This window comes from Nomascus leucogenys, chromosome 8 (assembly GCF_006542625.1).
Source record: "Nomascus leucogenys isolate Asia chromosome 8, Asia_NLE_v1, whole genome shotgun sequence".
In the NCBI taxonomy this organism is placed as follows: Eukaryota; Metazoa; Chordata; class Mammalia; order Primates; family Hylobatidae; genus Nomascus; species Nomascus leucogenys.
Window position 1 is genome coordinate 104,557,251 of NC_044388.1, and position 25,513 is coordinate 104,582,763.

Sequence of the window (25,513 nt, forward strand, 5' to 3'; positions counted from 1 at the left end):
GGGGTTTCACCATGTTGGCCAGGCTGGTCTTTTTTTTTTTTTTTTTTTTTTGTTTTTGAGACGGAGTCTCGCTCTGTCGCCCAGGCTGGAGTGCAGTGGCGCGACCTCGGCTCACTGGAAGCTCCGCCTCCCGGGTTCACGCCATTCTCCTGCCTCAGCCTCCCGAGTAGCTGGGACTACAGGCGCCTGCCACCACGCCCGGCTAATTTTTTGTATTTTTAGTAGAGAGGGGGTTTCACCGTGTTAGCCAGGATGGTCGCGATCTCCTGACCTCGTGATCCGCCTGTCTCGGCCTCCCAAAGTGCTGGGATTACAGGCGTGAGCCACCGCGCCCGGCCGGCCAGGCTGGTCTTGAACTGATCTCAGGTGATCCGTCCGCCTCGGCCTCCCAAAGTGCTAGGATTACAGGCGTGAGCTACCACGCCCGGCCTGGCTGCGCTCTCTTAAAGGGCCGAAGCAATGCGGGTGCTGGCGACCGACGCAAGGAGGTGACGCGCAGGGCACTTAAGGAGCGGACCGCCGCGGGAGGACGTGCCCAGGTCAGAGGGACTCCCTCTACGACCCCCACTCTGGGTCTCCGGCCCACGCGTGGCCCGACTGGTCTGCGGAGCTGGCGCCAGGGCCGCCAGAGGGCGCCCGGGGCGGAGGAGGGGGCGGGAGCCGGGGAAGCCCGGGAGGTGGTGGCCGAGTCCGCGCCGCCCCTCTGGGTCTGCGGCTCTGGTCGAAGGGTCTGCTGCGTGGGCCGGGGAATCCGGATTCCGGGGGTTCAACGCCCAGGGGTTCCATGAGCCCCTACTGTTCTCGGACGCCCGGCTGGCCCCGACGCACTCGTCCCAGCACCCCTCCCCAGTCCCCGTCCTCCGGCCCCTCCCCCGTCGCCCCTCCGGGGTCCAGCCGGGCGGGGCTGCTCCAGGGTCGCTGCTGGCGCGGGTCCCCGGGCCCTGGCCCTCCGGTGCCCCAGTCCAAGGACAGAAAACTTGAGCATCCAGGCGCAGGGGTGGGGAGGGGATCCCACTCTGGGGGTGCACTGCCCCGCCCTCTCCGGGTCTGCCTCGGCCCCGCCCGGGCCCCAGGCCCCGCCCCCTCCCCTCGGCCGGCCCGAGAGCCCCGGGGGCCGCCGCAGCCGCCCGAGCGCCCGCCATGCGCGCTGCCCCTGCCGCGCTGCTGCTCCAGCTGCTGCTCCTGCTGGGGCCGTGGCTGGAGGCTGCGGGCGTTGCGGAGTCGCCGCTGCCTGCCGTGGTCCTTGCCATCCTGGCCCGCAATGCCGAACACTCGCTGCCCCACTACCTGGGCGCGCTGGAGCGGCTGGACTACCCCCGGGCCAGGATGGCCCTCTGGTGAGAGACCTGGGCATTGGCACCGAGTGGGCACCTAACCCCCAGCCTCGCGGATGGCCCCCGTCCCCGGCGGCCCTGTCTGCTCGCTCCCTGCCCAGACACCACCTAGACAGGCCCCTCCCCTCACAGACGGCCCTGCCAGCCCGAGCCCCCAGAGAGGACCCTGAGCCCCCTGCTGGGAGACCACAGACCTCTGAGGCCACAGGCCGACGCGGGACACCCACCCCTCCTTCTGGTCCCCTACTCCTTCCTCTTGGGGCCTTTCCTGGGTGTAGGTTGGGCCCAGCCAGCCCTTTTCACCCCAGCCTTCAGGGCCCAGCTCAACCCCGGTGGGACCTATGGTTGGCTGGATTTGAAGAGGAGCAGACAGGAACCTTTGAGTCCCCTGGGGCCCAATGTGGCAGGGATCGACCAGGCTGGAGGCTTCCGGGCACAGGTGGGGGGTGCCATCAGCACTGGGCTCCGGGCTGTGCAGGGGAGTCAGACCGGCCCCCCCTCTGTCGGGGCTAGGGCCAGCTCTCTTGGTAGAGGGGCAGGATCCTGTCAGCCAAGGGCAGTCCCCCTTGCTGGAGCCTCTCCCCTCTGGCATCTCTGTACCCACAGGGCACTGGGATCGAAGGCCACAACTCCTGGTCTGTAGACACCAGAACAGGGAGGAGTCCCTGGCTGAGGCTGGGGGTAAACAGAAAAATGACAAGCCACCCTCTACAACACACCACAGTTGGGCTGGGGGGGTGGAGCCCTGGCCTGGGGAGGCCGCCCACAATTACCACAGTTTGGGAGTTTGTTAGTTCCCACCCCTGTAATACTTGACACGTAGTCTTCATTTCTGGGGAATTGGCTTAAAGGGGCAGCATCACCCAAAACCTGGGCACTTGGCTAAACCCCCACCTCTGTTATGGGAGCCCCTTCCCCAGGAGAGGGGAGGCTGTGCCCCATGACAACGGAGTTTGGGCCCATCTGCATTCTCAGGGATGCTCAGAGCATGATTTGGTCCGTATTACAACCTGGGGGTGGAGGAAAGCAGCAGCTCTTCTGTCTAGTCCCCATTCAGAGAGGTACAGGGGCTGGCCTGTGGTCACACAGCCACAGGTCACACAGGTAGGTATCCGCCCACCTACCAAAGGTAACCAGGGAATGCAGCAGGTGTGATCCTTAAAGTCGAGGTACTTTTCATCTTTCAAAATGCATTTGTTGGCCAGGTGTGGTGGCTCACGCCTGTAATTTCAGCACTTTGGGAGGCCAAAGTGGGCAGATCACCTGAGGTGAGGAGTTCAAGACCAGCCTGGCTAACATGGCGAAACCCCGTCTCTACTAAACACACAAAAATTAGCCGGGCGTGGTGGTGCACGCCTGTAATCCCAGGTACTCAGGAGGCTGAGGCAGGAGAATCACTTGAACCCGGGAGGCGGAGGTTGCAGTGAGTCGAGATCACACCACTGCACTCTAGCCTGGGCGACAGAGCAAGATTCCATCTCAAAAAAAAAAAATGCATTCATCTTTTCTTATCTTGGTTCATGACATAGGCAGGACAGCTTAAGTTATAGAAGGAGGACGTGAAGCCCAGAGAAAGATGGGACTTGCCTGAGGTCACACAGCAGGTCACAGAACTGTGATGGGGACCTGGCTGTGCTGCCTCCAGCCTCTCTACTGTAGCACGCCTACCCTTCACTGTTCCAAGGAGAGCTCAACCTCAAAGGTGTTGGTGCTTTGGGGTCAAGGCTGCCTTGGGGTTCAATCCTTCTGTGGCTGTGCCCCCTCAGCCTTTTTTCTTCCCGTCCCCAGGTGTGCCACGGATCACAATGTGGACACCACCACAGAGATGCTGCAGGAGTGGCTGGCGGCTGTGGGCGATGACTATGCTGCCGTGGTCTGGAGGCCTGAGGGCGAGCCCAGGTGGTGATCTGAGGGGAAGTGTGCTGGGGAAGATGGAGAACAGCTGCAGCCCGGAGAGGAAAAGGGACAGCCCAGAGCCACAGCCTCCAAGCCAGGGCTCTGTCCACTGCCCTGCAGAGAGGGAGGGGCATGTACCCCATGGGAACATCTCACCTCTCTATTCCCTCAGGTTCTACCCAGATGAAGAGGGTCCCAAGCACTGGACCAAAGAAAGGCACCAGTTTCTGATGGAGCTGAAGCAGGAAGCCCTCACCTTTGCCAGGGACTGGGGGGCCGACTACATCCTGGTGAGGAAGTCTGGCTAGAATTGGGCTTCTGAAAGGTGGTAGTATCTGTCCCTGATAGAAATCTGGGTATAGGCTGGGTGCAGTGGCTCACGCCTATAATCCTAGCACTTTGGGAGGCCAAGGCAGGTCAGCTGATCACCTGAGGTCAGAAGTTCGAGACCAGCCTGGCTAACATGGTGATACCCCATCTCTACTAAAAATACAACAGTTAGCTGGGCGTAGTGGCAGGCGCCTGTAATCCCAGCTACTTGGGAGGCTGAGGCATGAGAATCGCATGAAGCTGGAAGGTAGAGGTTGCACTGAGCTGAAATCACGCCACTGCATTCCAGCCTGGGTGACAAGAGTGAAACTCAGTCTCAAAAAAAAAAAAAAAAAAGAAATCTGAATGTGACTGACCCACCTGAAGGCTGGATCCTTCAGCAGGCTTCTGGGCCAGAGCCCAGACCAGATGTTCAGATTGGATCCCTATGTTAAAAGCTCAGACTAGGTACTAAGCCTGGACCCCTCAGATAGATCCCGTTGTATATACTTTACTGAGCCTCGATTCCTGGGCTAGAGCCCAGGGTATAAACTGAGCCTGAATCTCTGAACTAGAGCTCAGAGTAGGTGTTTGGATCCATTTTCTAAGCCAGATCTTAGATAAAGGTCTTAGATCAGCAACTCAGGTATAATCTCTGGACCCAATCCCTGAGTCAGTGCCCTAGACTAGAGCCTTGGTCCAGAAACGGATGTACTGAGTTTGTTAGACCTCTGTAAGAGCGTTCCCACTGGATCCTAGGAGCCACGCTGGGTCTCTGGCAGGACCACTCAGTGAACTCCTTGAGGGGCTGCAGCCCAGGCAGGGCTGGAGCCTGTGATGTCCCCTCCCCAAAGTTTGCAGACACAGACAACATTCTGACCAACAACCAGACTCTGCGGCTTCTCGTGGGGCAGGGGCTTCCAGTGGTGGCCCCAATGCTGGACTCCCAGACCTACTACTCCAACTTCTGGTGTGGGATCACCCCCCAGGTGAGGCCGGGATGGGGCCTTGGGTGGATTGAGGTCCTGGAAGGAGGGACATGAAGAGCAGAGAGCCTGAAGGCCTTGGGGTCTGTGGGCAGGGGCAGGGGAGCCCTCTCACAGCCCAAAGCATTCCTTTTCCCCAGGGCTACTACCGCCGCACAGCCGAGTACTTTCCCACCAAGAACCGCCAGCGCCGGGGCTGCTTCCGTGTCCCCATGGTCCACTCCACCTTCCTTGTATCCCTGCGGGCTGAAGGGGCAGATCAGCTTGCCTTCTACCCCCCACATCCCAACTACACGTGGCCTTTCGACGACATCATCGTCTTCGCCTATGCCTGCCAGGCTGCTGGTGAGGACCAGCCCTCCTTTAGCATTCCTTGGAGGCCTCTGCGCCTTTGCACATGCTATTCCGGCTGCTTACCATGCCCTTCCCTACTCTGCATTTCATCCTGTTAACTCATGAGTTACAACTTTGGGTCATGAGTCTTCTTTTCTCTCTCTCTCTCTTTTTTTTTTTTTTTTTGGTGTGATCTCGGCTCACTGCAAACTCTGCCTCCCAGGTTCAAATGATTTCCTGCCTCAGCTTCCTGAGTAGCTGGGGTTATAGGCACCCGCCACCACACCCAGCTAATTTTTGTATTTTTGGTAGAGATGGGATTTCGCCATGTTGGCCAGGCTGGTCTCAAAACTCCTGAGCTCAGGTGATCCACCCGCCTTGGCCTCCCAAAGTACTGGGATTACAGGTGTGAGCCACCGCACCCAGCCAGTAGTTACTTTTAAGATGAAAGTTACTAGAAAGAGTTTGGGTATGGCCGGGCAAGGTGACTCAGACCCTAATCTCAAAGTCTTGGGAAGCTGAGGCTGGAGGGGAAATCACTTGAGCTCAGGAGTTCGAGACCAGCCTGGACAACATAGCAAGACCTCATCTCTTTTCTGCCCTTTTTTTTTTGAGATGGAGTTTCGCTCTTGTTGCCCAGGCTGGAGTGCAATGGCGTGATCTTGGCTCACTGCAACCTCTGCCTTCTGGGTTCAAGCAGTTCTCTTGCCTCAGCCTCCCGAGTAGCTGGGATTACAGGCATTCACCGCCACGCCTGGGTAATTTTGTGTTTTTAGTAGAGACGGGGTTTTTCCATGTTGGTCAGGCTCGTCTCGAACTCCTGACCTCAGGTGATCTGCCTGCCTCAGCCTCCCAAAGTGCTGAGATTACAGGTGTGGGCCACTGAGCCCAGCCCATCCTTTTTTTTTGAGACAAGAGTCTTGCTCTGTGGCTTCCAGGCTAGAGTGCAGTGGCACAATCTCAGCTCACTGCAGTGTTGACCTCCCCCACCTCAGCCTCCTGAGTAGCTGGGAACACAGGTGCACACCACCATGCCCAGCTAATTTTTGTATTTTTTGTAGAGATGGAGTTTTGCCATGTTGCCCAGGCTGGTCTTGAACTCCTGGGCTCAAGTGATCTGCCCCCTCAGCTTCCCAAAGTGCTACGATTACAGGCATGAGCCACCACCCCCGGCTGCGAGATCCCATCTCTACAAAAAAATTTAAAAACCTGGCGTGTTGGCCCACGCCTGTAGTCCCAGCTTCTTGGGAGGCTGAGGCAGGAGGATTGCTTGAGCCCAGGAGGTAGAGACTGCAGTAAACTGTGATCGTGCCACTGTACTCCACCTTGGGCAACACAGGATGAGACCCTGTCTCAAAAAACAAAACAAAACAAAACAAACAAAAAAAAACAGAGAGAAAGAAAGTGTTTGGGTATGGATGGAATAAATCCAGTCCTGGCCAGGTGCGGTGGCTCACGCCTGTAATCTAAGCACTTTCGGAGGCCGAGGCAGGTGGATCACGAGGTCAAGAGATCGAGACCATCCTGGCTAACATGGTGAAACCCCGTCTCTATTAAAAATACAAAAAATTAGCCGAGCATGGTGGCAGGTGCCTGTAGTCCCAGCTACTCGGGAGGCTGAGGCAGGAGAATGGTGTGAATGCGGGAGGCAGAGCTTGCAGTGAGCCGAGATCGCACCACTGCACTCCAGCCTGGGTGACAGAGCGAGACTCCGTCTCAAAAAAAAAAAAAAAAAAAAAAAAATCCAGTCCTGAGGATGAGAGGGAGGGGTGGAGACACTCACGGTGGAGTGAAGCTCTTGAGAAGGCTGCAGAGAAAGTGTAATTCCGACCTTGAAGACTATCTGGTGCATGGAGAACTTTGCAGGTGGTCAGGGTAAATTAGAGGTGATGATTTAATCAAGTAATCAGTGGCAGCCGGTAAGGAGGGTGTTGTGATTCTTTGTTTTGTGCAGCAGAAGTCTGCAGTGTGCAGACATGCAAGAAGAAATCTTACTAAGTGCAAAAAGCGAGTGAAGGTGAAACAATTGGAGGGGAAAACACAAGAGGAAACAAAAGCATTCTGTTAGTTTTCATTTGCTATCCCTACTTCAAGCGACAGCCGTTGTTAATTGGTCTATGGTTTGAAGGAATTCAGTCTCTAACAGCCAGATATTATATCCCGGCTCTGGGCCAGGCTCTGTGCTCAATGCTGGGAATAGAGTTAGCTTTTATTTGTTTTTTGTTTGTTTGTTTTTAAGACAGAGCCTTGTTCTGTCGCCTAGGCTGGAGTGCAGTGGTGCGATTTTGGCTCACTGCAACCTCTGCCTCCCGGGTTCAAGTGATTCTCCTGCCTCAGCCTCCTAAGTAGCTGGGATTACGGGAGGCCACCACCACACCCGGTTAATCATTGTATTTTTAGTAGAGATGGAGTTTCACCATGTTGGCCAGGCTGGTCTTAAACTGACCTCAAATATCTGCCTGCCTGGGCTTCCCAAAGTGCTGGGATTACAGGCGTGAACTACTGTGCCCCGCCTGGGTTAGCTTTTTAATTGGCACCATGTGCCTGCCCCTGAGGATAATTATAATAAAGGTAACAAATATTGGCCAGATGCAGTGGCTCACGCCTGTAATCCCAGCACTTCGGGTGGCCTGGGGTGGGTGGATCACTTGAGGCCAGGAGTTCAAGACCATCCTGGCCAACATGGCAAACCCTGTCTCTACTAAAAATACAACAATTAGCTGGGTGTGGTGGTGCGAACCTGTATTCCCAGCTACTCAGGAGGCTGAGGCAGGAGAATCACGAACCTGGGAGACAGAGGTTGTAATGAGCCAAGATCGCGCCACTGCACTCCAGCCTGGGTGACAGAGAAGGACTCCATCTCAAAAAAAAAAAAAAGGCAACAAGTATTGAAGCCGGAGGAAGGCCACTCTGGCTGCCAGGTGAAAGACGTCATGGAGGGGAGCCCCAGAGGGTGTGAGAAGTGGAGGGGTCTGGGGAAAAGGCGATGGCCCTTGGATCCAGGTGGAGTGGTCGGGATCAGGAGAGATGGGGGGATTTAGGAGACAGAGCAGTGGGGCTCACTGGCATCCTGTGACTGTGATGGGTAGGAGTTTGCCTGCCCCTGCCTCACCTTGATACCCTGAGGGCAGGGACTTGGTCTTGCTCACTGCGGTAACCCTGGCTCCCAGCGGGTGCCCTGGACAGGTATATTGAATGAATGAACCATTTCAGCAGTAAGACCCCTTAGATATTGTGTGAGCCAAGCCCTTTCTCCCTCTAGTCCCACAGGTGGGGAAACTGAGTCCCAGAGAAGACCAACATGTTGGGTCACTGGCAGTGCTGGGCCTAGGACCTCTCAGCTGGGTTCTGAGAGCCCCACCCTCCACTGCAGCTCTCACTCAGCCTGTCTCTGCAGGAGTCTCGGTCCACGTGTGCAATGGGCACCGTTATGGGTACATGAATGTGCCGGTGAAATCCCACCAGGGGCTGGAAGATGAGAGGGTCAACTTCATCCACCTGATCTTAGAAGCACTAGGTGAGGGCTGGGGAACTGTTCCACCCACCTGCTGCCGGGGCTCCCTACCTCCCCACGGTGCCCCTTTCCCTAGGCCCTGGACTGGAGCGGGCATTGGCCTTGGGGTTCCAGCTTTGCCCCTAACTGGTTCCATGACTCTGAGAAAGTCCTTTTCCCTGTTGGGCCTCAGTCTAGCATCCCTACAATGGGGGCAGGTGGATCCTGTGATCTCCAAGGTCCTGTCCTGTGGGGTGTTCTGCCAAGGGGGGTAGGAATGAGGCTGGGGGCTAGGACTTCAGGGTGACTGCTAACAGGAGTCAGTAGGGACTCATGCTTGGGGTGTGCTTCCCTTTGCAGTGGACGGCCCCCCCATGCAGGCCTCCGCTCATGTGACTCGGCCCTCTAAGAGGCCCAGCAAGATAGGGTTTGACGAGGTAAGTCCCCCAGCCTGTGGGCTCGCTGTTAGGAGGTGGATGGGCCCTCCTCTCCCGCTCCCCTGCACTTACCGCCCACCCCCCCCCCGCCTCCTCCAGGTCTTTGTCATCAGTCTGGCTCGCAGGCCTGACCGTCGGGAACGCATGCTCACCTCGCTCTGGGAGATGGAGATCTCTGGGCGGGTGGTGGACGCTGTGGACGGCCGGTGAGGCTGCCTGGGAGGGGGCCCTGTGTGCTTGGGGGAGCAGTGTGGTCCACCTCCTAGCCCCCTAGGACTGGGAAAAGCAGACGGGTTGAATTAGTTTCCTGTCCCAGGAAGTATCCAAATAGGGTCTGAGTAATACTCTCTCAGGGAGTTCCGGAGCAGACACACGTGGGAGAAGATGCCCTCCGGCTGCTCACCAGAGGACAGCACAGTGGCTGAGGCTCCAGGCCCTGGGTTCCAGCTCTACCAGTTACTGAATGTGTGACCTCCAGCCAGCTATCCCCATCTCTCAGCCCTTTTGTATAAATAGCAGATAACTGTGCCCTTCTCTTAGGGTTTTGTAAGTTTAGTGAAGTTAGCCAGGGCCGGGCACATAGTAAGTTTCCAAAGGCTTAGGTGTCTTCCTTATTATTACTCTCCATCCTGGACTTGAGCTACTGGTGCTTGGGGATCAGGAAAGGCCAGCCATCTTCTCCCGAGGAACCCAGAGGCCAGGCTCCTCCAGCCACCAGCGGTCCCGTGGCCCCATATGTCGGCTGCCATTTGCTCCAAGTGCTCAGCTCTTTTTTTTTTTTTTTTTCAGAGACAAGGTCTCCATCTGTTGCCCAGGCTGGAGTGCAGTGCCACAAACATGGCTCACTGCAGCCTTAAACTCCTGGGCTCAAGCAATCCTCCCGCCTCAGCCTTCTGAGTAACTGGGACTATAGGTGTGCACCATCACACCCAGCTAATTAAAAAGAATTTTTTTTTTTTTTTTTTTTGAGGCAGAGTGTCACTCTGTCGCCCAGGCCTGGAGTGCAGTGGTGCAATCTTGGCTCACTGCAACATCCGCCTCCTGGGTTTTAAGTGATTCTCCTCCCTCATCTCCCGAGTAGCTGTGATTACAGGCTTGCATCACCACACCCGGCTAAAAAAAAATTTTTTTTTTTCATAGAGATAGGGTCTCACTCTGTTGCCCAGGCTGGTCTTGAACTCCTGGCCTCAAGTGACCCTCCTGCCTCAGCCTCCTGAATAACTGGGACTACAGGCATGCACCACCATGTCCACCTAATTAAAAAAAACTTTTGGCCCGGCGCGGTGGCTCACGCCTGTAATCCCAGCACTTTGGGAGGCCTAGGCGGGCGGATCATGAGGTCAGGAGATCGAGACCATCCTGGCTAACACGGTGAAACCCCGTCTCTACTAAAAATACAAAAAAATTAGCTGGGCGTGATGGCAGGCGCCTGTAGTCCCAGCTATGTGGGAGGTTGAGGCAGGAGAATGGCATGAACCTGGGAGGCAGAGTTTGCAGTGAGCCAAGATCGTGCCACTGCACTCCCGCCTGGGTGACAGAGCAAGACTCCTTCTCAAAAAAAAATTTTTTTTTGAGTGGGCACGGTGGCTCACGCCCTGTAATCCCAGCACTCTGGGAGGTTGAGGTGGATGGATCACCTGAGGTCAGGAGTTTGAGACCAGCCTGGCCAACCAACATGGTGAAACCCCCTGTCTACTAAAAATACAAAAATTAGCCAGGCGTGGTAGTGGGCGCCTGTAATCTCAGCTACTTGGGAGGCTGAGTCAGTAGAATTGCTGGAACCCAGGAAGCAGAGGTTGCAGTGAGCAGAGATTGTGCCATTGCACTCCAGCCCGGGCCGACAACAGTGAGACTCTGTCTCAAAAAAAAAATTTTTTTTTGGAGAGATGGGGTTTTTCTCTGTTGCCCAGGCTGGTCTTGAACTCCTGGCTTCAAGCAATCCTCCCACCTTGGGCTCCCAAAGCACTGGGATTACAGGTGTGAGACACCATGTCCCCTGAGGTCTCTTGACCATAGGCTATCTATCCATCCTTTGCTTGGGCCTCTGCCCAAGAAGTATCTATCATGTTCCCACGTTCTTCCTAGCGTGCCTCCCCCTCAGGCAGCCCCCTAGCATCCCACCCTTTCCTCAAGGGTCACCCCCGTCTTACCATATTAGGACACGTCCTAATAGTTATCCTCTCAGAACTCCCGAGGTGGCCAGGCATGGTGGCTCACGCCTGTAATCCCAGCACTTTGGGAGGCTGAGGTGGGTGGATCACCTGAGGTCAGGAGTTGGAGACCAGCCTGGCCAACATGGTGAAACCCCATCTCTACTAAAAAAAAAAAAAACACATTAGCTGGGCATGGTGGTGTGCGCCTGTAATCTCAGCTACTTGTGAGGCTGAGGCAGGAGAATCACTTGAACCTGGGAGGTAGAGATTGCAGTGAGCTGAGATGGTGCCACTGCACTCCAGCCTGGGCAACAGGGGCTCCAGTTCCCCAGGTCCAGTCCCTTGACAGCTTCGGGTCACGCAAAGGAGTTACAAGGCAGAAACCTTCTTCAAACCCGACTCCAGTGTGACTGTCCCCAACATGCACAGACCTGGCCCCTCCGGAGGGATCTCTGGCAGGCACCCCTCACCCCACCACACCTGTGTCCCTCAGGATGCTCAACAGCAGTGCCATCAGGAGCCTCGGCGTAGACCTGCTCCCGGGCTACCAGGACCCTTACTCGGGCCGCACTCTGACCAAGGGCGAGGTGGGCTGCTTCCTCAGCCATTACTCCATCTGGGAAGAGGTGAGGGCGCCTGCTTCCTCCACCCACAGCCTTCCGGGAGAACGGGACCAGTTTGTTCTATTCACGGCTCTGTGAACGAGTGCGTGAATGAAGACATTCATCAAAAGCTGGCCAGCAGCTTTCAGTCTCCTCTGTGTTCAACACCTCAGTGGGCACCACTAAGCGGTGCTTGTTTTCATTCTGTAGTCTCTCTTGAGCACCTACTATGTGCTAGGAGATATTCTGATCTGAGAACACAGAGGAGGACAGGAACAATGCATGTCTGCTCCTGCCTGCAATAAAGGGATCCCCCTGGGGCTCAGGGACCAGAGCAGGGTTATGGAAATCAAAACCAAGCTTGCAGCGGAGGGCAGAGGTATGGGCCACTTTGAGAGGCACCTGGTGTGGGAGGGGGTCAGAGTGGACCTCACCATTGAGGGGTGTGGAGAAGAGGCCTCTGGGCAGAAGAGAACAGTGGGTGCCAAGGCCCTGAGGCAGGAAGGTGTTTAGGAGCAGAAAGAAGGAAGCCTGGGGCTTAGCATGTGCTCGGTACTTGGCCAAGAAGCCTCAGCCCGGGGGCTGGGAGTGTGAGCGCGGGAAAGAGGTTGCTGGACACCACAGGAGAGAACGGGAACTGGGCCCTCCAAGGGCAGCCCCTCCAGGAGATGGGACATGGATTCCTTGTTTTTATTCTCTGCTATAGCCAAATATATGTGCCTGTGTATGTGAACATTATGGGTTTTTGTTTTGTTTTCTGAGATGGAGTATTGCTCTGTCACCCAGGCTGGAGTACAGTGGCACCATCTTGGCTCATTGCAACCTCTGCCTCCTGGGTTGAAGCAATTCTCCTGTCTCAGCCTCCGGAGTAGCTGGGATTACAGGCATGCGCCACCACACCCGGCTAATTTTTCTATTTTTAGTAGAGAGGCGGTTTCGCCATATTGGTCAGGCTGGTCTCGAACTTCCAACCTCAGGTGATCTGCCCACCTCGGCCTCCCAAAGTGCTGGAATTACAGCCCAGCCTATGTTGGCTTTTTTACCATCCCTGAACAAAGTGGAAGATGACATAGTTCACTACTTTTTTTTTTTTTTTGAGGCAGGGTATTGCTCTGGCACCCAGGCGGGAGTGCAGTGGCGTGATCTTGGCTCACTGCAGCCTGGACCTCCCGGGCTCAAGCAATTATCCCACCTCAGCCCCGCCGAGTAGCTGAAACTACAGGCGCGCACCACCACACCCAGCTAAATTTTGTATTTTTTGTAGAGACAGGGTTTCGCCATGTTGGCCAGGCTGGTCTCAAACTCCTGAGCTCAAGTGATTCCACCCACCTCAGCCTCCAAAAGTGCTGGGATTACAGGCATGAGCCACCGCTCCTGGCTTCACTACTTTCTGAGCTGATTTCCTTTTCACAGAAGTTATCAAAAGTAGTTTTCCAAAAGTTATTCCGAAGTAACTTTTCCAAAAGTTAACAAAAATACTTTTTCTTTGGGATATTTGGGGCTGGGGTCTTCCCACCCCTCACCCAGCCCAGCTGGCTTTAGAAAATAGCAGGAGGCCAGGCCAGGTGCGGTGACTCACGCCTGTAATCCCAGCTGAGGTGGGCAGATCACAAGGTCAGGAGTTCAAGACCAGCCCGGCCAACATGGTGAAACCTCGTCTCTACTAAAAATACAAAAATTAGCCCGGCGTGGTGGCGGGAGCCTGTAATCCCAGCTACTTGGGAGGCTGAGGCAGGAGAATCACTTGCACCCGGGAGGCAGAGGTTGCAGTGAGCCGAGACCATCTTCTGGTGGGAACTGCAAGCCTCTCACCCGCCCCCAGAGAGTCGGGCTTCTGGGCCCAGCCACTGTCTGTCATGCCTGCACTCAGGCAGCTGGAGGGGTGGGAGGGGAGATGGTTCTTGGTCTTGGCCATGGCTACCTTGGCCTCCACCGTTCCTGCTCCTCTTCCATGCAGCCCCCTGACTTGGGGGGCCATTTCACTCCAGTCTGGGCAACAAAAGTGAAACTTCATCTCAAGAAAAAAAAAAAAAAAGGAAAATTGCAAGAGACCAAAGTGACAAGCTGGGCCCTGGTGTTCAGCAGATGCAAGTTCATATCCCAGCTCTGCCACTGCCTGGCTGTGTGTCCTTGGACAGGCAGTTTCCCGTCCCTGCGTGTCCACCTCCTTCCTGCAATTGAGGATCATCATTTCCTGCCTCCTGAGGGCCCCTGCAGATATGCAGTGGCACAGCCCTGGGGTACAGTAGCACTCAGGGAATGTAGCAAGGGCCACGGTTACCATCATGATTCTATCTGGAGAGCCTCAAATGCCAGAGCGAGGTTGGGATTTCAGGTCCCGGGCAGTGGGGCCCCCAGCAGGCTTTGGGGCAACTGCATGATGTGGCCAGGCCAACTGAGGCCAGGCAGAGGCTGTGAGCTTCAGTGTGGAGGGAGGGGGATAGCTTAACTCCGAAGAGCCTTCTCCCACCCCATTGTGTGCCACAGGTGGTTGCCAGGGGCCTGGCCCGGGTCCTGGTGTTTGAGGATGATGCGCGCTTTGAGAGCAACTTCAGGGGGCGGCTGGAGCGGCTGATGGAGGATGTGGAGGCAGAGAAACTGTCTTGGGACCTGATGTAGGCAGCCTGCACCCTCAGGGACAAGGGGGTGGGGTGGGCCTCCGGAGTCTGCCTTTTCCTGCTTGGGACCCTGGCCGGCCCATCCTCTGAGAGCCTGGCCCTGTAGGAGCGGGTGTGGGAGGGTCCCATGACACCCAGGACCTAAGTGACTCCTGGGCCCCTTGGTGTCACTTACAGCTACCTCGGGCGGAAGCAGGTGAACCCTGAGAAGGAGGCGGCCGTGGAGGGGCTGCCGGGCCTGGTGGTGGCCGGGTACTCCTACTGGACGCTGGCCTACGCCCTGAGCCTGGCGGGAGCCCGCAAGCTGCTGGCCTCACAGCCTCTACGCCGCATGCTGCCCGTGGATGAGTTCCTGCCCATCATGTTCGACCAGCATCCCAAGTGAGGCTCTGATGGGGGCCGGGCATGGCAGGGCAGAGGCGTCCCCTCCAGGAACTCACCTCAGTCAGCAGGAAGTCCCGTCACCTGGCAGATGGGGAGACTGGGACTGGCAAGGCCAAGTCACTTGGCCCAGGTCACCAAGGAGTGGCTCAGCCTAGCCTTAGAGTCAGACCAATCTTGGTGTGTATTTTGCGCCACGCATGCAGGCTTTTTTTTTGAAATGGAGTCTTGCTCTGTTGCCCAGGCTAGAATGCAGTGGCGTGATTTTGACTCACTGCACCCTCTGCCTCCCGGGTTCAAGCAATTCTCCTGCCTCAGCCTTCTGAGTAGCTGAGATTACAGGCAAGTGCCACCACACCCTGATAATTTTTTTTTTTTTTGAGACGGAATCTCGCTCTTTCACCCAGGCTGGAGTGCAGTGGCGTGATCTCGGCTCACTGCAGGCTCTGCCCCCGGGGGTTCACGCCATTCTCCTGCCTCAGCCTCCCGCGTAGCTGGGACTACAGGCGCCCGCCCCCTCGCCCGGCTAATTTTTTGTATTTTTAGTGGAGACGGGGTTTTGCCGTGTTAGCCAGGATGGTCTCGATCTCCTGACCTCGTGATCCGCCCGCCTCAGCCTTCCAAAGTGCTGGGATTACAAGCGTGAGCCACCGCGCCCAGCGATAATTTTTATTTATTTATTCATTTATTTATTTATTTTTGAGATGGAGTTTCGTGCCGTCACCCAGTGCAGTGCAGTGGCGCAATCTTGGCTCACTGCAACCTCCGCCTCCCCGGTTCAAGTGATTTTCCTGCCTCAGCCCCCTGAGTAGCTGGGATTACAGGTGCCCGCCACCACACCAAGCTAACTTTTTTGTATTTTTAGTAGAGACGGGGTTTCTCCATGTTGGCCAGGCTGGTGTCAAACTCCTTGACCTCAAGTGATCTGCCCGCCTGGGCCTCCCAAAGTGCTGGGATTACAGGTGTGAGCCACTGCGCTCCGCCTTAGTTTTTGTATTTTTAGTAGAGATGGGGTTTCGCCATGTTGGTCAGGCTAGTCTTGAACTCCCGACTTCAGGTGATCCGCCCGTCTCAGCCTCCCAAAGTGCTGGGATTATAGGCATGAGCCACCGCGCTCGGCTGCATGCAGTTTTTAATCAAATGACTTCCCTGTTCTCAGCCTCTGTTTTCTCATCTGGAAAATGGAGATAGAAGTCCCACTGCTCAGGGCCACTGTGAGGACTAGATGGCGGGGAGTGAGGTGCTCTGGGCAGATAAGGTGGCCGGGGAGTAGGGGCCCGCCTCAATCCCCCTGAGCTGTCCTCTCACCTTACAGTGAGCAGTACAAGGCACACTTCTGGCCACGGGACCTGGTGGCCTTCTCCGCCTGGCCCCTGCTCGCTGCCCCTACCCACTATGCCGGGGACGCCGAGTGGCTCAGTGACACGGAGACATCCTCTCCATGGGATGACGACAGCGGCCGCCTCATCAGCTGGAGCGGCTCCCAAAAGACCCTGCGCAGCCCCCGCCTGGACCTGGCTGGCAGCGGTGGGCACAGCCTCCTACCCCAGCCCCGAGATGAGCTCTAGGTGAGGCCAGGGCGGGAAGAGGCCCCAGCCCCCTAGACCTTGGCTTGCTCTCGCCTTGGATGGCATGACTGGGGCTGTTTTCCCCTTCTCAGACTTCTCTCTCCCTCTCCATCTCTAGCTTTGCCTTTACGCTTTTTGTTTTGTTTTGTTTTGTTTTTAGACGGAGTCTCGCTCTGTCACCCAGGCTGGAGTGCAGCGGCGTGATTTTGGCTCACTGCAACCTCCGCCTCTCGGGCTCAAGAGATTCTCCTGCCTCAGCCTCCCCAGTAACTGGGATTACAGGCACCCACCACGAGGCCTGGCTAATTTTTGTATTTTTATTTATATTTATTTATTTATTTTGAGACGGAGTCTTTCTCTTTCGCCCAGGCTGGAGTACAGTGGCATGATCTCAGCTCACAGCAACCTCTGCCTCCCGTGTCCCGGGTTCAAGCGATTCTCCTGTCTCAGCCTCCCGAGTAGCTGGGACTACAGGCGCCCACCACCATGTCGGGCTAAATTTTGTATTTTTAGTAGAGATAGGGTTTCACCATGTTGGCCAGGCTGGTCTTGAACTCCTGACCTCAGGTGATCTGCCTGCCTCAGCTTCCCAATGTGCGGGGATTACAGGCATGAGCCACTGCGCCTGGCCTTTTGTATTTTTAGTAGAGACGGGGTTTCATGTTGGCCAGGCTGGTTTTCAACTCCTGACCTCAAATGATCCAGCCGTCTCGGTCTCCCGAAGTGCTGGGGATTACAGGCGTGAGCCACTGTGCCTGGCCTCTGTGTCTGTCTGTAATTGTACCTTCGCCTGTCTCTGCATCCCTCTCTAGCTTTTTCTCTCTCTGCCTGTCTCTGCCCCTGTTTTCCTATATCTGTCAGTGTCTGTCTGTCTCTGATTCTGTCTGACTCTAATTCTCTTTCTCTTCCTGCTCCTCCTGTCCCACCAGGTCCAGGTGATGATTGCAAAGAGTGCCCAGGAGCAGGCCACTACTGCCCAAAGAGCAGAGGAGGAGGTTGTTGGCAGGGACCACAGATCCAGTCAGACCTGGCCAACACCTTGGGCACAGCCACTCTGCCCTCTGGACCTGTCTTTCATCAGGAGAAACCACTCAGAGATGGATCCCATTCCCTAAAGGTCTCACAGCAAAGGAGCAGGACTCCCAGGCCCCTGGGCCCTGCCTGGCCTGATTCAGGGCCTGGTGGCCCCCAGCCTTCTGTTTCAAGCTGGGCAGACCCCAGGAGCCCTTCCCTCCCTAAGGACTCAGCTGAGGGGCCCCTCTGCCCCCTTCTACCTCCACCTCAGCACCCTCCCCCAGCTTGATGTTTGGATCTCCCCAGCACCCTCCTCACTGGCTGGTGTAAAGTATAGGGAGGTAAAGGAGGACCCTTGCAGACCTGTTGCCCAGCACACAGTAGGCCCTCAATAAAAGCCATTTGCACTTTAAATATATATATATGTATATATATATTTTTTGACACAGGGTCTCCTTCTGTTGCCCAGGCTGAAGTGCAATGGCACAAACCCAGCTCACTGCAGCCTCAACCTCCCAGGCTCAGGTGATCTTCCTGCTTCAGCCTCCCACGTAGCTAGACCACAGGCATGTGCCACCATGTCTGGCTAAATTTTTTTTGTATTTTTTTTGTAGAGACTGGGTTTTGCATGTTGCCCAGGCTGGTCTCAAACTCATGGGCTCAAACAACCTACCCACCTCAGCCTCCCACAGTGCTGGGATGAGAGGCGTGAGCCACTGCACCCTGCCACTATATATATATATATATATATATATATATATATATATATATATATATATATATATATATAATTTGTTTGTTTTTAAGACGGAGTCTCGCTCTGTCACCCAGGCTGGAGTGCAGTGGTGTGATCTCGGCTCACTGCAGCCTCCGCCTCTTGGATTGAAGCAATTCTCCTTCTTCAGCCTCCTTAGTAGCTGGGATTACAGGCATGTGCCACCATGCCTGGCTAATTTTTGTATTTTTACTTTATATTTTTTAACTCATGGCTGAGCCTCTGCATCTCAGCTGGCCTGGGAGGAGGCTTCCTGATCTATGGTTGAGCATTTAGAGGGACAGAGAAGGGAGGGCAGGCAAGGAGTCAGGCCAATCCAGCATCACCTCTGTGCTGGGTGATCTTGGGTGGGTGCCATCCCTTCCCTGGGCCTTAGTCTACTCTTTGGTCATTGTGGCTGGTTGGGTATAGAGTGGCCTGGCCTGAGCCTGGCCCACAGTGAGTGCTCACCTGGTAGGGCTGATGTGGTCATCCCCAAAGTCATTACCAGCCTCACCTTGCTGGTCAGGGTGGGCCCAGCCAGTCCAAGGGCTGCTGATGTCCCCCAGCCCTTTGGATCATCTCTCGTGCAGCTGAAACCCTGGCTTAGGGGAAGAGGAACCGCCTGGGAGGGGCTGGGGGAGATCCTGGGTTCCCCCGGCACTAACCGGTGTGGCCACCAGAGGGCGCGAGGTGGCAGAGCCTGGACTTGGACAGGACGTTCTCTGCTGGGTTGGGGCCAACACCAGGAAGGGAGTGTGGGCCATAGGGAAGCTCCCCTTGGTGCTGGGGCGACCCGCAGCAGCTCTGTGTCTTCTGCTCGTCTGATGGGAACTGCAGGCCTCTCCCCCGCCCCTAGAGAGTCGGGCTTCTGGGCCCAGCCACTGTCTGTCATGCCTGCACTCAGGCAGCTGGAGGGGAGATGGCTCCTGGCCTTGGCCATGGGTGCTTTGGCTTCCACCATTCCTGCTCCTCTTCCGTGTGGCCCCCTGACTTTGTTGTGTGAGCACCCCAGTCCTGGCAGAGTCTGACAGGCACTCCCTGAGGTTGGGGTATCCCTTGGCTCTGTTCTGGGGTTGAAGTCCAGGACCTGGCATGGCTGTGAGAAAGACCTTGGGCTGGAGCTGTGGACTCGGTGCTTTATTCGTTCTAAGATGAAAGTCACTCATTCTGGATGGCTATGACCTTGAGCGACTCACTTCTCTCCAGGCTCCGGGTGTCCCCTTTATTCGTTAACCTTTATTAAGCACCTCCCATGGGCCACGATTAGGCCCTGGGGATTCAGCAGTGAATGAAACTGACAAAACCCCTGACCTCATTAAGCTGACATTCTTTTTTATCTTTTTTTTGTGGCAGAGTCTCACTCTGTCACCTTCTGTCACCACACCCGGCCAAAACTGACCTCCTAATGAGGGATGCAGACAAAAACAAGGAAAGATTAGAGGGTGTGAATTGCTATAGAGAAAAATGAGAAGCGGGGAGATACAAAGTAAGATCTGAGAAGTTAACACCTGAACAAAGACGCAGGAGTGGGCCAGGCATAGTTGCTCACGCCTGTAATCCTAGCACTTTGGAAGGCCTAAGTAGATGGATCACTGGAGGCCAGGAGTTTGAGACCAGCCTGTCCAACATAGGGAAATCCCATCTCTATTAAAAATACAAAAATTAGCCAGGTGAAGCTGGGCGCGGTGGCTCACGCCTGTAATCCTAGCACTTTGGGAGGCTGAGGCGGGCGGATCACGAGGTCAGGAGATGGAGACCATCCTGGCTAACATGGTGAAACCCCATCTCTACTAAAAATACAAAAAAATTAGCCAGGCGTGTTGGTGGGCGCCTGTAGTCCCAGCTACTTGGGAGGCTGAGGCGGGAGAATGGCGTGAACCCGGGAGGCAGAGCTTGCAGTGAGCCGAGATCGCGCCACTGCACTCCAGACTGGGTGAGAGCGAGACTCCGTCTCAAAAAAAAAAAAAAAAAATTAGCCAGGTGTGGTAGTGGACGCCTGTAATGCCAGCTACTCAGGAGACTGAAGCAGGAGAATCGCTTGAACCCAGGAGATGGAGGTTGCAGTGAGCTGAGCTTGCACCACTGCACTCCAGCCTGGGCAACAGAGTGAGACTCCATCTCAAAAACAAAAGACTTCACCAGGCAGGGTGGCTCACACCTGTAATCCCACCACTTTGGGAGGCCGAGGCAAGTGGATCACAAGGTCAGGAGTTCAAGATCAGCCTGGCAAAGAGGGTGAAACCCCATCTCTACTAAAAATACAAAAATTAGCCAGGTGTGGTGGTGGGCGCCTGTAGTCCCAGCTACTTGGGAGGCTGAGGCAGAGAACTGTTTGAACCTGGGAGGCGGAGGTTGCAGTGAGCTGAGATCACACCACTGCACTCCAGCCTGGGTGACAGAGTGAGACTCCGTCTCAAAAAAAAAAGAGACAAAAAAAAAGACTTTAAGGAGGGGAGGGGCTGAGCCTTGGGGATAGCAAAAGGAAGAGCTTCCGAGCAGAAGGAACAGCATATGCAAAGGTCCTGAGGCAGGAGCAGGACTGACAGTGCAGAAGAGAGGAGGAGCCAGTGTCTAGAGTTGATAGAGCCAAGGTTGGGGCCAGAGAAGGGATGGCCATGAAGGCCATTTTGGCTTTTACTCTGAGATGGAGCCCCCAGAGAAATGGAGGCAAAGAAGTAACCATCTAACTTACATTTTTACATGATCATCCTGGCAGAGATGTGGCATGATCTCATGTAGTGTTATAAGATCACACCGGCTACTGTGCTGAGAATAAACTGTGGGCAGGTCCATGGAAGAAACAGGGAGAGCAGTTAGGAACCCACTGTAATAATTCAAGCATGGCTGGGCGCGGTGGCTCACGCGTATAATCCTAGCACATTGGGAGGTCGAGATGGGTGGATCACCTGAGGTCAACAGTTCGAGACCAGCCTGGCCAACATGGTGAAACCCCGTCTCTACTAAAAATACAAAAATAAGTCGGGCATGGTGGTGGGTGCTTGTAATCCCAGCCACTCAGGAGGCTGAGGCAGGAGAATCGCTTGAACCCAGGAGGTAGAGGCTGCAGGGAGCCGAGATCGCACCATTGCACTCCAGCCTGGGCAACAAGAGTGAAACTTAGCTTCAAAAAAAAAAAAAATTAGCTGGGTGTGGTGGTGGGCACCTGTAGTCTCAGCTGCTCAGTAGGCTGAGGTAGGAGAATCGCTTGAAGCCGGGAGCGGAGATTGCAGTAAGCTGTGATCATGCAATTGTACTCCAGCCTGGGTGACAGAGACTGTCTCAAAAAAAAAGAAAAAATTGAGATCCAAAAGGGTATGTGAGGTAAGTAGCTGGATACAGAAGTCTGGAATTTGGGGCCCCAGTCTGGGCTGGAGATAGAAGCTTAGAACCCCTCAAGCTGTATACTCCTCCGCCACAGGAACCTGTTAAAAGGCACATTCCTGCCCGCTCCCAGTTCTCTGAAGGTTCTGATTTAGTAGGCTATGGGTGAGGCCTGACTTTTTTTACTCTCTTTTTTTTTTTTTTTGGGTAGAGACAGTTCTCACTATGTTGCCCAGGCTGGTCTCAAACTCCTGAGCTCAAGTGATCCTCCTGCCTTGGCCTCCTAAACTGCTGGGATTACAGGCATGAGCCACTGCACATGGCCTTTTTTATTTTTGTTTATTTATTTTTGAGACAGGGTCTCACTCTGTCTTACTCTATCACCCAGGCAGTGATGTACTCACCAGAGTACAGTGGTGCAACCACAGCTCATTGCAGCCTTGACCTCCTGGGCTCAACTGATCCTCCTGCCTCAGCCTCCCAATTAGCTGGATCTATAGGCCCGTGCCACCACCCCTGGCTAATTTTTAAATTTTTTTGTAGGGATGAGATCTCGGTATATTACCCAGGCTGGTCTTGAATCCTGACCTCAAACAATCCTCCTGCCTCAGCCTGCTAAAGTTCTGGGATTACAGGTGTGAGCCACCAGGCTCAGGCTGGTGTTTTGTTTTGTTTTGAGACGAGTCTCCCTCTGTTGCCCAGGCTGGAGTGCAGTGGCGGGATCTCGGCTTACTGCAACCTCCACCTCCTGGGTTCAAGTGATTCTCCTGCCTCAGTCTCCCAAGTAGTTGGGATTACAGGTGTGAGACACCACGTCCAGCTAATTTTTGTATTTTTATTAGAGACTGGGTTTCACTGTTGACCAGGCTGCTCTTGAACTCCTGAGCTCAAGCAATTCCCCTCACCTTGGCCTCCCAAAGTGCTGGGATTACTGGTGTGAGCCACCGCGCCTTGCCAAGGTGATGGCTTTTATAAAAATCTGTCCCCTGACTTTTAAGTAGCAAGTAGTACCTTCTCTTGTAAACTCGAATTGTAAATGCTTCTGGCTCCCTGTCTGCTGAAGTCAGGGGCTATCGGCCCCTTTGCTGAGTGCCCCAAACTGCAGAGTTTCCTGAGCTCCTTTGTCTGCTTTTAAAGTTCTTTTGCTTCCTTCTTTGCTGGCATGTTGCCAGAATAAAGAACGTGGAATCTGGGCCGGGCGCGGTGGCTCACGCTTGTAATCCCAGCACTTTGGGAGGCCGAGGCGGGTGGATCACAAGGTCAGGAGATCGAGACCACAGTGAAACCCTGTCTCTACTAAAAATACAAAAAAAAATTAGCCGGGCGTGGTGGCGGGCGCCTGTAGTCCCAGCTACTCGGAGAGGCTGAGGCAGGAGAATGGTGTGAACCTGGGAGGCGGAGCTTGCAGTGAGCCGAGACTGCGCCACTGCACTCCAGCCTGGGCGACAGAGCAAGACTCTGTCTCAAAAAAAAAAAAAAAAGTCACTTCTAGATGCTTTTGAAGAAAGAACCCCAGCCAGCCTCTCCACATTGGCCCAAATAGAGTCACGTGTCCATTTCTGAACCAAGTGTTGACAATCACTGACAAGGAGGTGGGATTATCAACAGGCCAAGCAGACTCATCCTCAGAGCCAGGCTGGGCTCAGCCTCCTCTGCAGCAGTGTGCTATGGGCACTCAGTGTGATTTATTGGTAAGTGAGCCAATAAATGTTGATCACCACCCTCTTTGGGGCAGCTGGGCGGGGCCTATGGTGGCGTATGCAGGGCAGGATTCTATTTTATGTCCATGGTTCCTGTGGAAAGTCAACATGTTGTTCTGATGAGCTAGCTTGGCCAAGGTGGGCGTCCCCACCCTGGACATCCACTTAAGCAGTCAGCTGCAGAGGGCGCCACTGCTCGTCTTGGACAGGGGACCCATGGACCTCCAGCTAGAGGAGTTCTGGTCCCGTGTGCCCAAGGTGCAGCTGGCCCAGGAAGGAGGAGGCTGGTGTGCATCGCTCCTGGGGGTGGCTCCCCAGCTCCATCTTCACAAATTTCAATACTTCCCATCTGTTTGCAACTAATCTGTTCTCCTACTGGCATCTGTGACAGCTTTTTTTTTGAGATGGAGCCTTGCTCAGTCGCCCAGGCTGGAGTGCAGTGGTGCAATTTCGGCTCACTGCAACCTCTGCCTCCTGGTTCAAGCAATCGTCCCACCTTAGCCTCCCAAGTAGCTGGGAATACAGGCATGTGCCACCACGGCCAGCTTTTTTTTTTTTTTTTCTTTTTTTTTGGTATTTTTAGTAGAGATGTTGACCAGGCTGGTCTCAAACTTCTGACCTCAAGTGACATACCCACCTTGGCTTCCCATAGTGCTGAGATTACAGTCATGAGCCATCACGCCCAGCCCAAGTCTTTTTTTTTTTTTTTTTTTTTGAGACACAGTCTTGCTTTGTCACTCAGGCTGGAGTGCAGTGGCACAATTTTGGCTCACTGCAACCTCCACCTCCTGGGTTCAAGCAATTCTCCTGCCTCAGCCTCTGGAGTAGCTGGGATTACAGGTGTGTGCCACCAGGCCCGGCTAATTTTTTAGTTTTTAGTAGAGAAAGGGTTTCACCGTGTTGGCCAGTCTGGTCTTGAACTCCTGACCTCAGATGATCCTCCCACCTCAGCCTCCCAAAGTGCTGGGATTACAGGCGTGAGCCACCGCGCCCGGCTGGCCTAAGTCTTTAAATATAATTGCAACTGGGCGTATGGCAGCAGCCGGGGGTCCCGAGTCAGTGGAGGACCTGAGCCCGGGGAGTCAGTGCTTCTTCCCTCTCTTCCCTACTCTTCTCCTGACTCCCTCCCTCCCTTCCCAAGAGTCTTTGGAAGATTGTCCTGTGGATGAAATTGAAGATGCATTTCAGGGCCTGGGAAAAGAAGATGAGGAAATTGAACAATTCAGTGATAAGACATTCAGGTCAGGTGCAATTAGTATTTGGCAGGAAGCACATGAGTGCCTGGCTGAACTGGAAGAAAAGCAACCAGTGGCAGTTATTGAACAGACAGGCAATGGAGAGAGGGATGAAATGGACTTGTTGGGTGACCATGAGGAGAATCTGGCAGAAAGGCTCAGTAAGATGGTGATTGAAAATGAACTAGAAGATCCTGCTATCATGAGGGCAGTGCAAACCAGGCCAGTTTTATAACCCCAACCAGGAAGTCTGAATTCCAGTATCTAGGATGGATCTGAAGTTCTGAGGGGAATCCAAAGACTACTGCTCACTCAGGAAATGCCTACAGTGTCTATATTAGAATGTGCCTTGCCTCAGAGGCCCCCAGGGTCCAGAAGATGATCGGGACCTTTCTGAATATGCATTACCAAGGCGGTCACCTTCACCTATCATTGGCAGTCCTCCTGTTAGAGCTGTCCCCATAGGCACCCCACCTAAGCAGATGGCTGTATCCAGTCTCGCCCAACATTTTCTGTGTCCGAAGCCTGTCCCTGTTCAGCCCCCAATGCCACCGCATTATCCTGCTCCCTATAGTGACAGGACATCTCCAAGTCAGCTCTGCTGTGTCCCGCTGCAGCCTGGATATATGCCTCCCAGCCAGTTCGCATGAGTCCCTGGATTTGTTGGTAGTCTACTTGCTGCTATGAATCCCAGCTTACTACAAGGGCAAGTTGGGCAGATGCTTGCCCCAGCACCAGGCTTCTTTGCCTTCTTTAGTGCTCCACCCCTGCTGCACCACCTCCACAGCAGCACCCTCCTGGCCCAGGACTTCACCTGTAAAACCTAAGATCTCAGGCCCCAATGTTTAGACCAGATGCAACTCACTTTCATCCACAGCACTGTCGACTCTTGCATCAGAGACAGCAACGGAATAGAAATCAGCATCAGAATCTCAGTGGTGCAGGAGATAGAGGAAGTCAATGGAACAGTCATCAAGATCATCTCTGAAAGGATCCATATGCCAATCTCATGTTGCAGCGGGAAAAGGATTGGGTCCCTAAAATCCAGATGATGCAACTGCAAAGCACTGATCCCTACCTGGATAATTTTTATTACCAGAATTACTTGGAAAAACTGCCAGCTGCTGAAGAAATATAAGGTGATGGCCCGAAAAAGGAGCGCACCAAGCTCATCACCCCTTAGGTGGCCAAACTGGAGCACGCCTATAATCCAGTTCAATTTGCGGGCTCTTTGGGAAAGCTGTTTCTAGTGTAAATAATCAGCAAAAAATGATTGATGCTGTTGTGACATCTTGGAGTGAGTATGATGAAACAAAAGTTTGAAACAAGAAGAGAAAAACCCTTGTCATGGCCGAGCACAGTGGCTCAAATCTGTA

General features: G+C 54.5%; 1 protein-coding gene and 1 pseudogene across 3 annotated transcripts; both read left to right on the forward strand.

The window, feature by feature from the left end:
- Window positions 1-1,094: 1,094 nt before the first annotated feature.
- CERCAM (cerebral endothelial cell adhesion molecule) lies at window positions 1,095-17,542 on the forward strand. 3 transcript variants are annotated; one of them, XM_030817934.1, is made up of 13 exons: window positions 1,095-1,337; window positions 3,123-3,233; window positions 3,403-3,520; window positions 4,394-4,528; window positions 4,666-4,870; window positions 8,256-8,375; window positions 8,712-8,788; window positions 8,888-8,994; window positions 11,435-11,567; window positions 14,031-14,158; window positions 14,339-14,542; window positions 15,858-16,110; window positions 17,040-17,542. In XM_030817934.1, the coding sequence occupies exons 1-12, from the start codon at window positions 1,141-1,143 to the stop codon at window positions 16,108-16,110; spliced, it is 1,788 nt and encodes a 595-aa protein (XP_030673794.1). In that variant the 5' UTR covers window positions 1,095-1,140; the 3' UTR covers window positions 17,040-17,542. The 3 variants fall into 3 exon arrangements, with proteins under 3 accessions (XP_030673794.1, XP_030673795.1, XP_030673796.1); XM_030817935.1 differs by having other exon boundaries at window positions 1,164-1,337; window positions 1,467-3,233; XM_030817936.1 differs by lacking the exon at window positions 1,095-1,337 and adding an exon at window positions 2,766-3,038.
- Window positions 17,543-23,846: 6,304 nt separating this feature from the next.
- Window positions 23,847-25,513, forward strand: LOC100600817 (annotated as a pseudogene).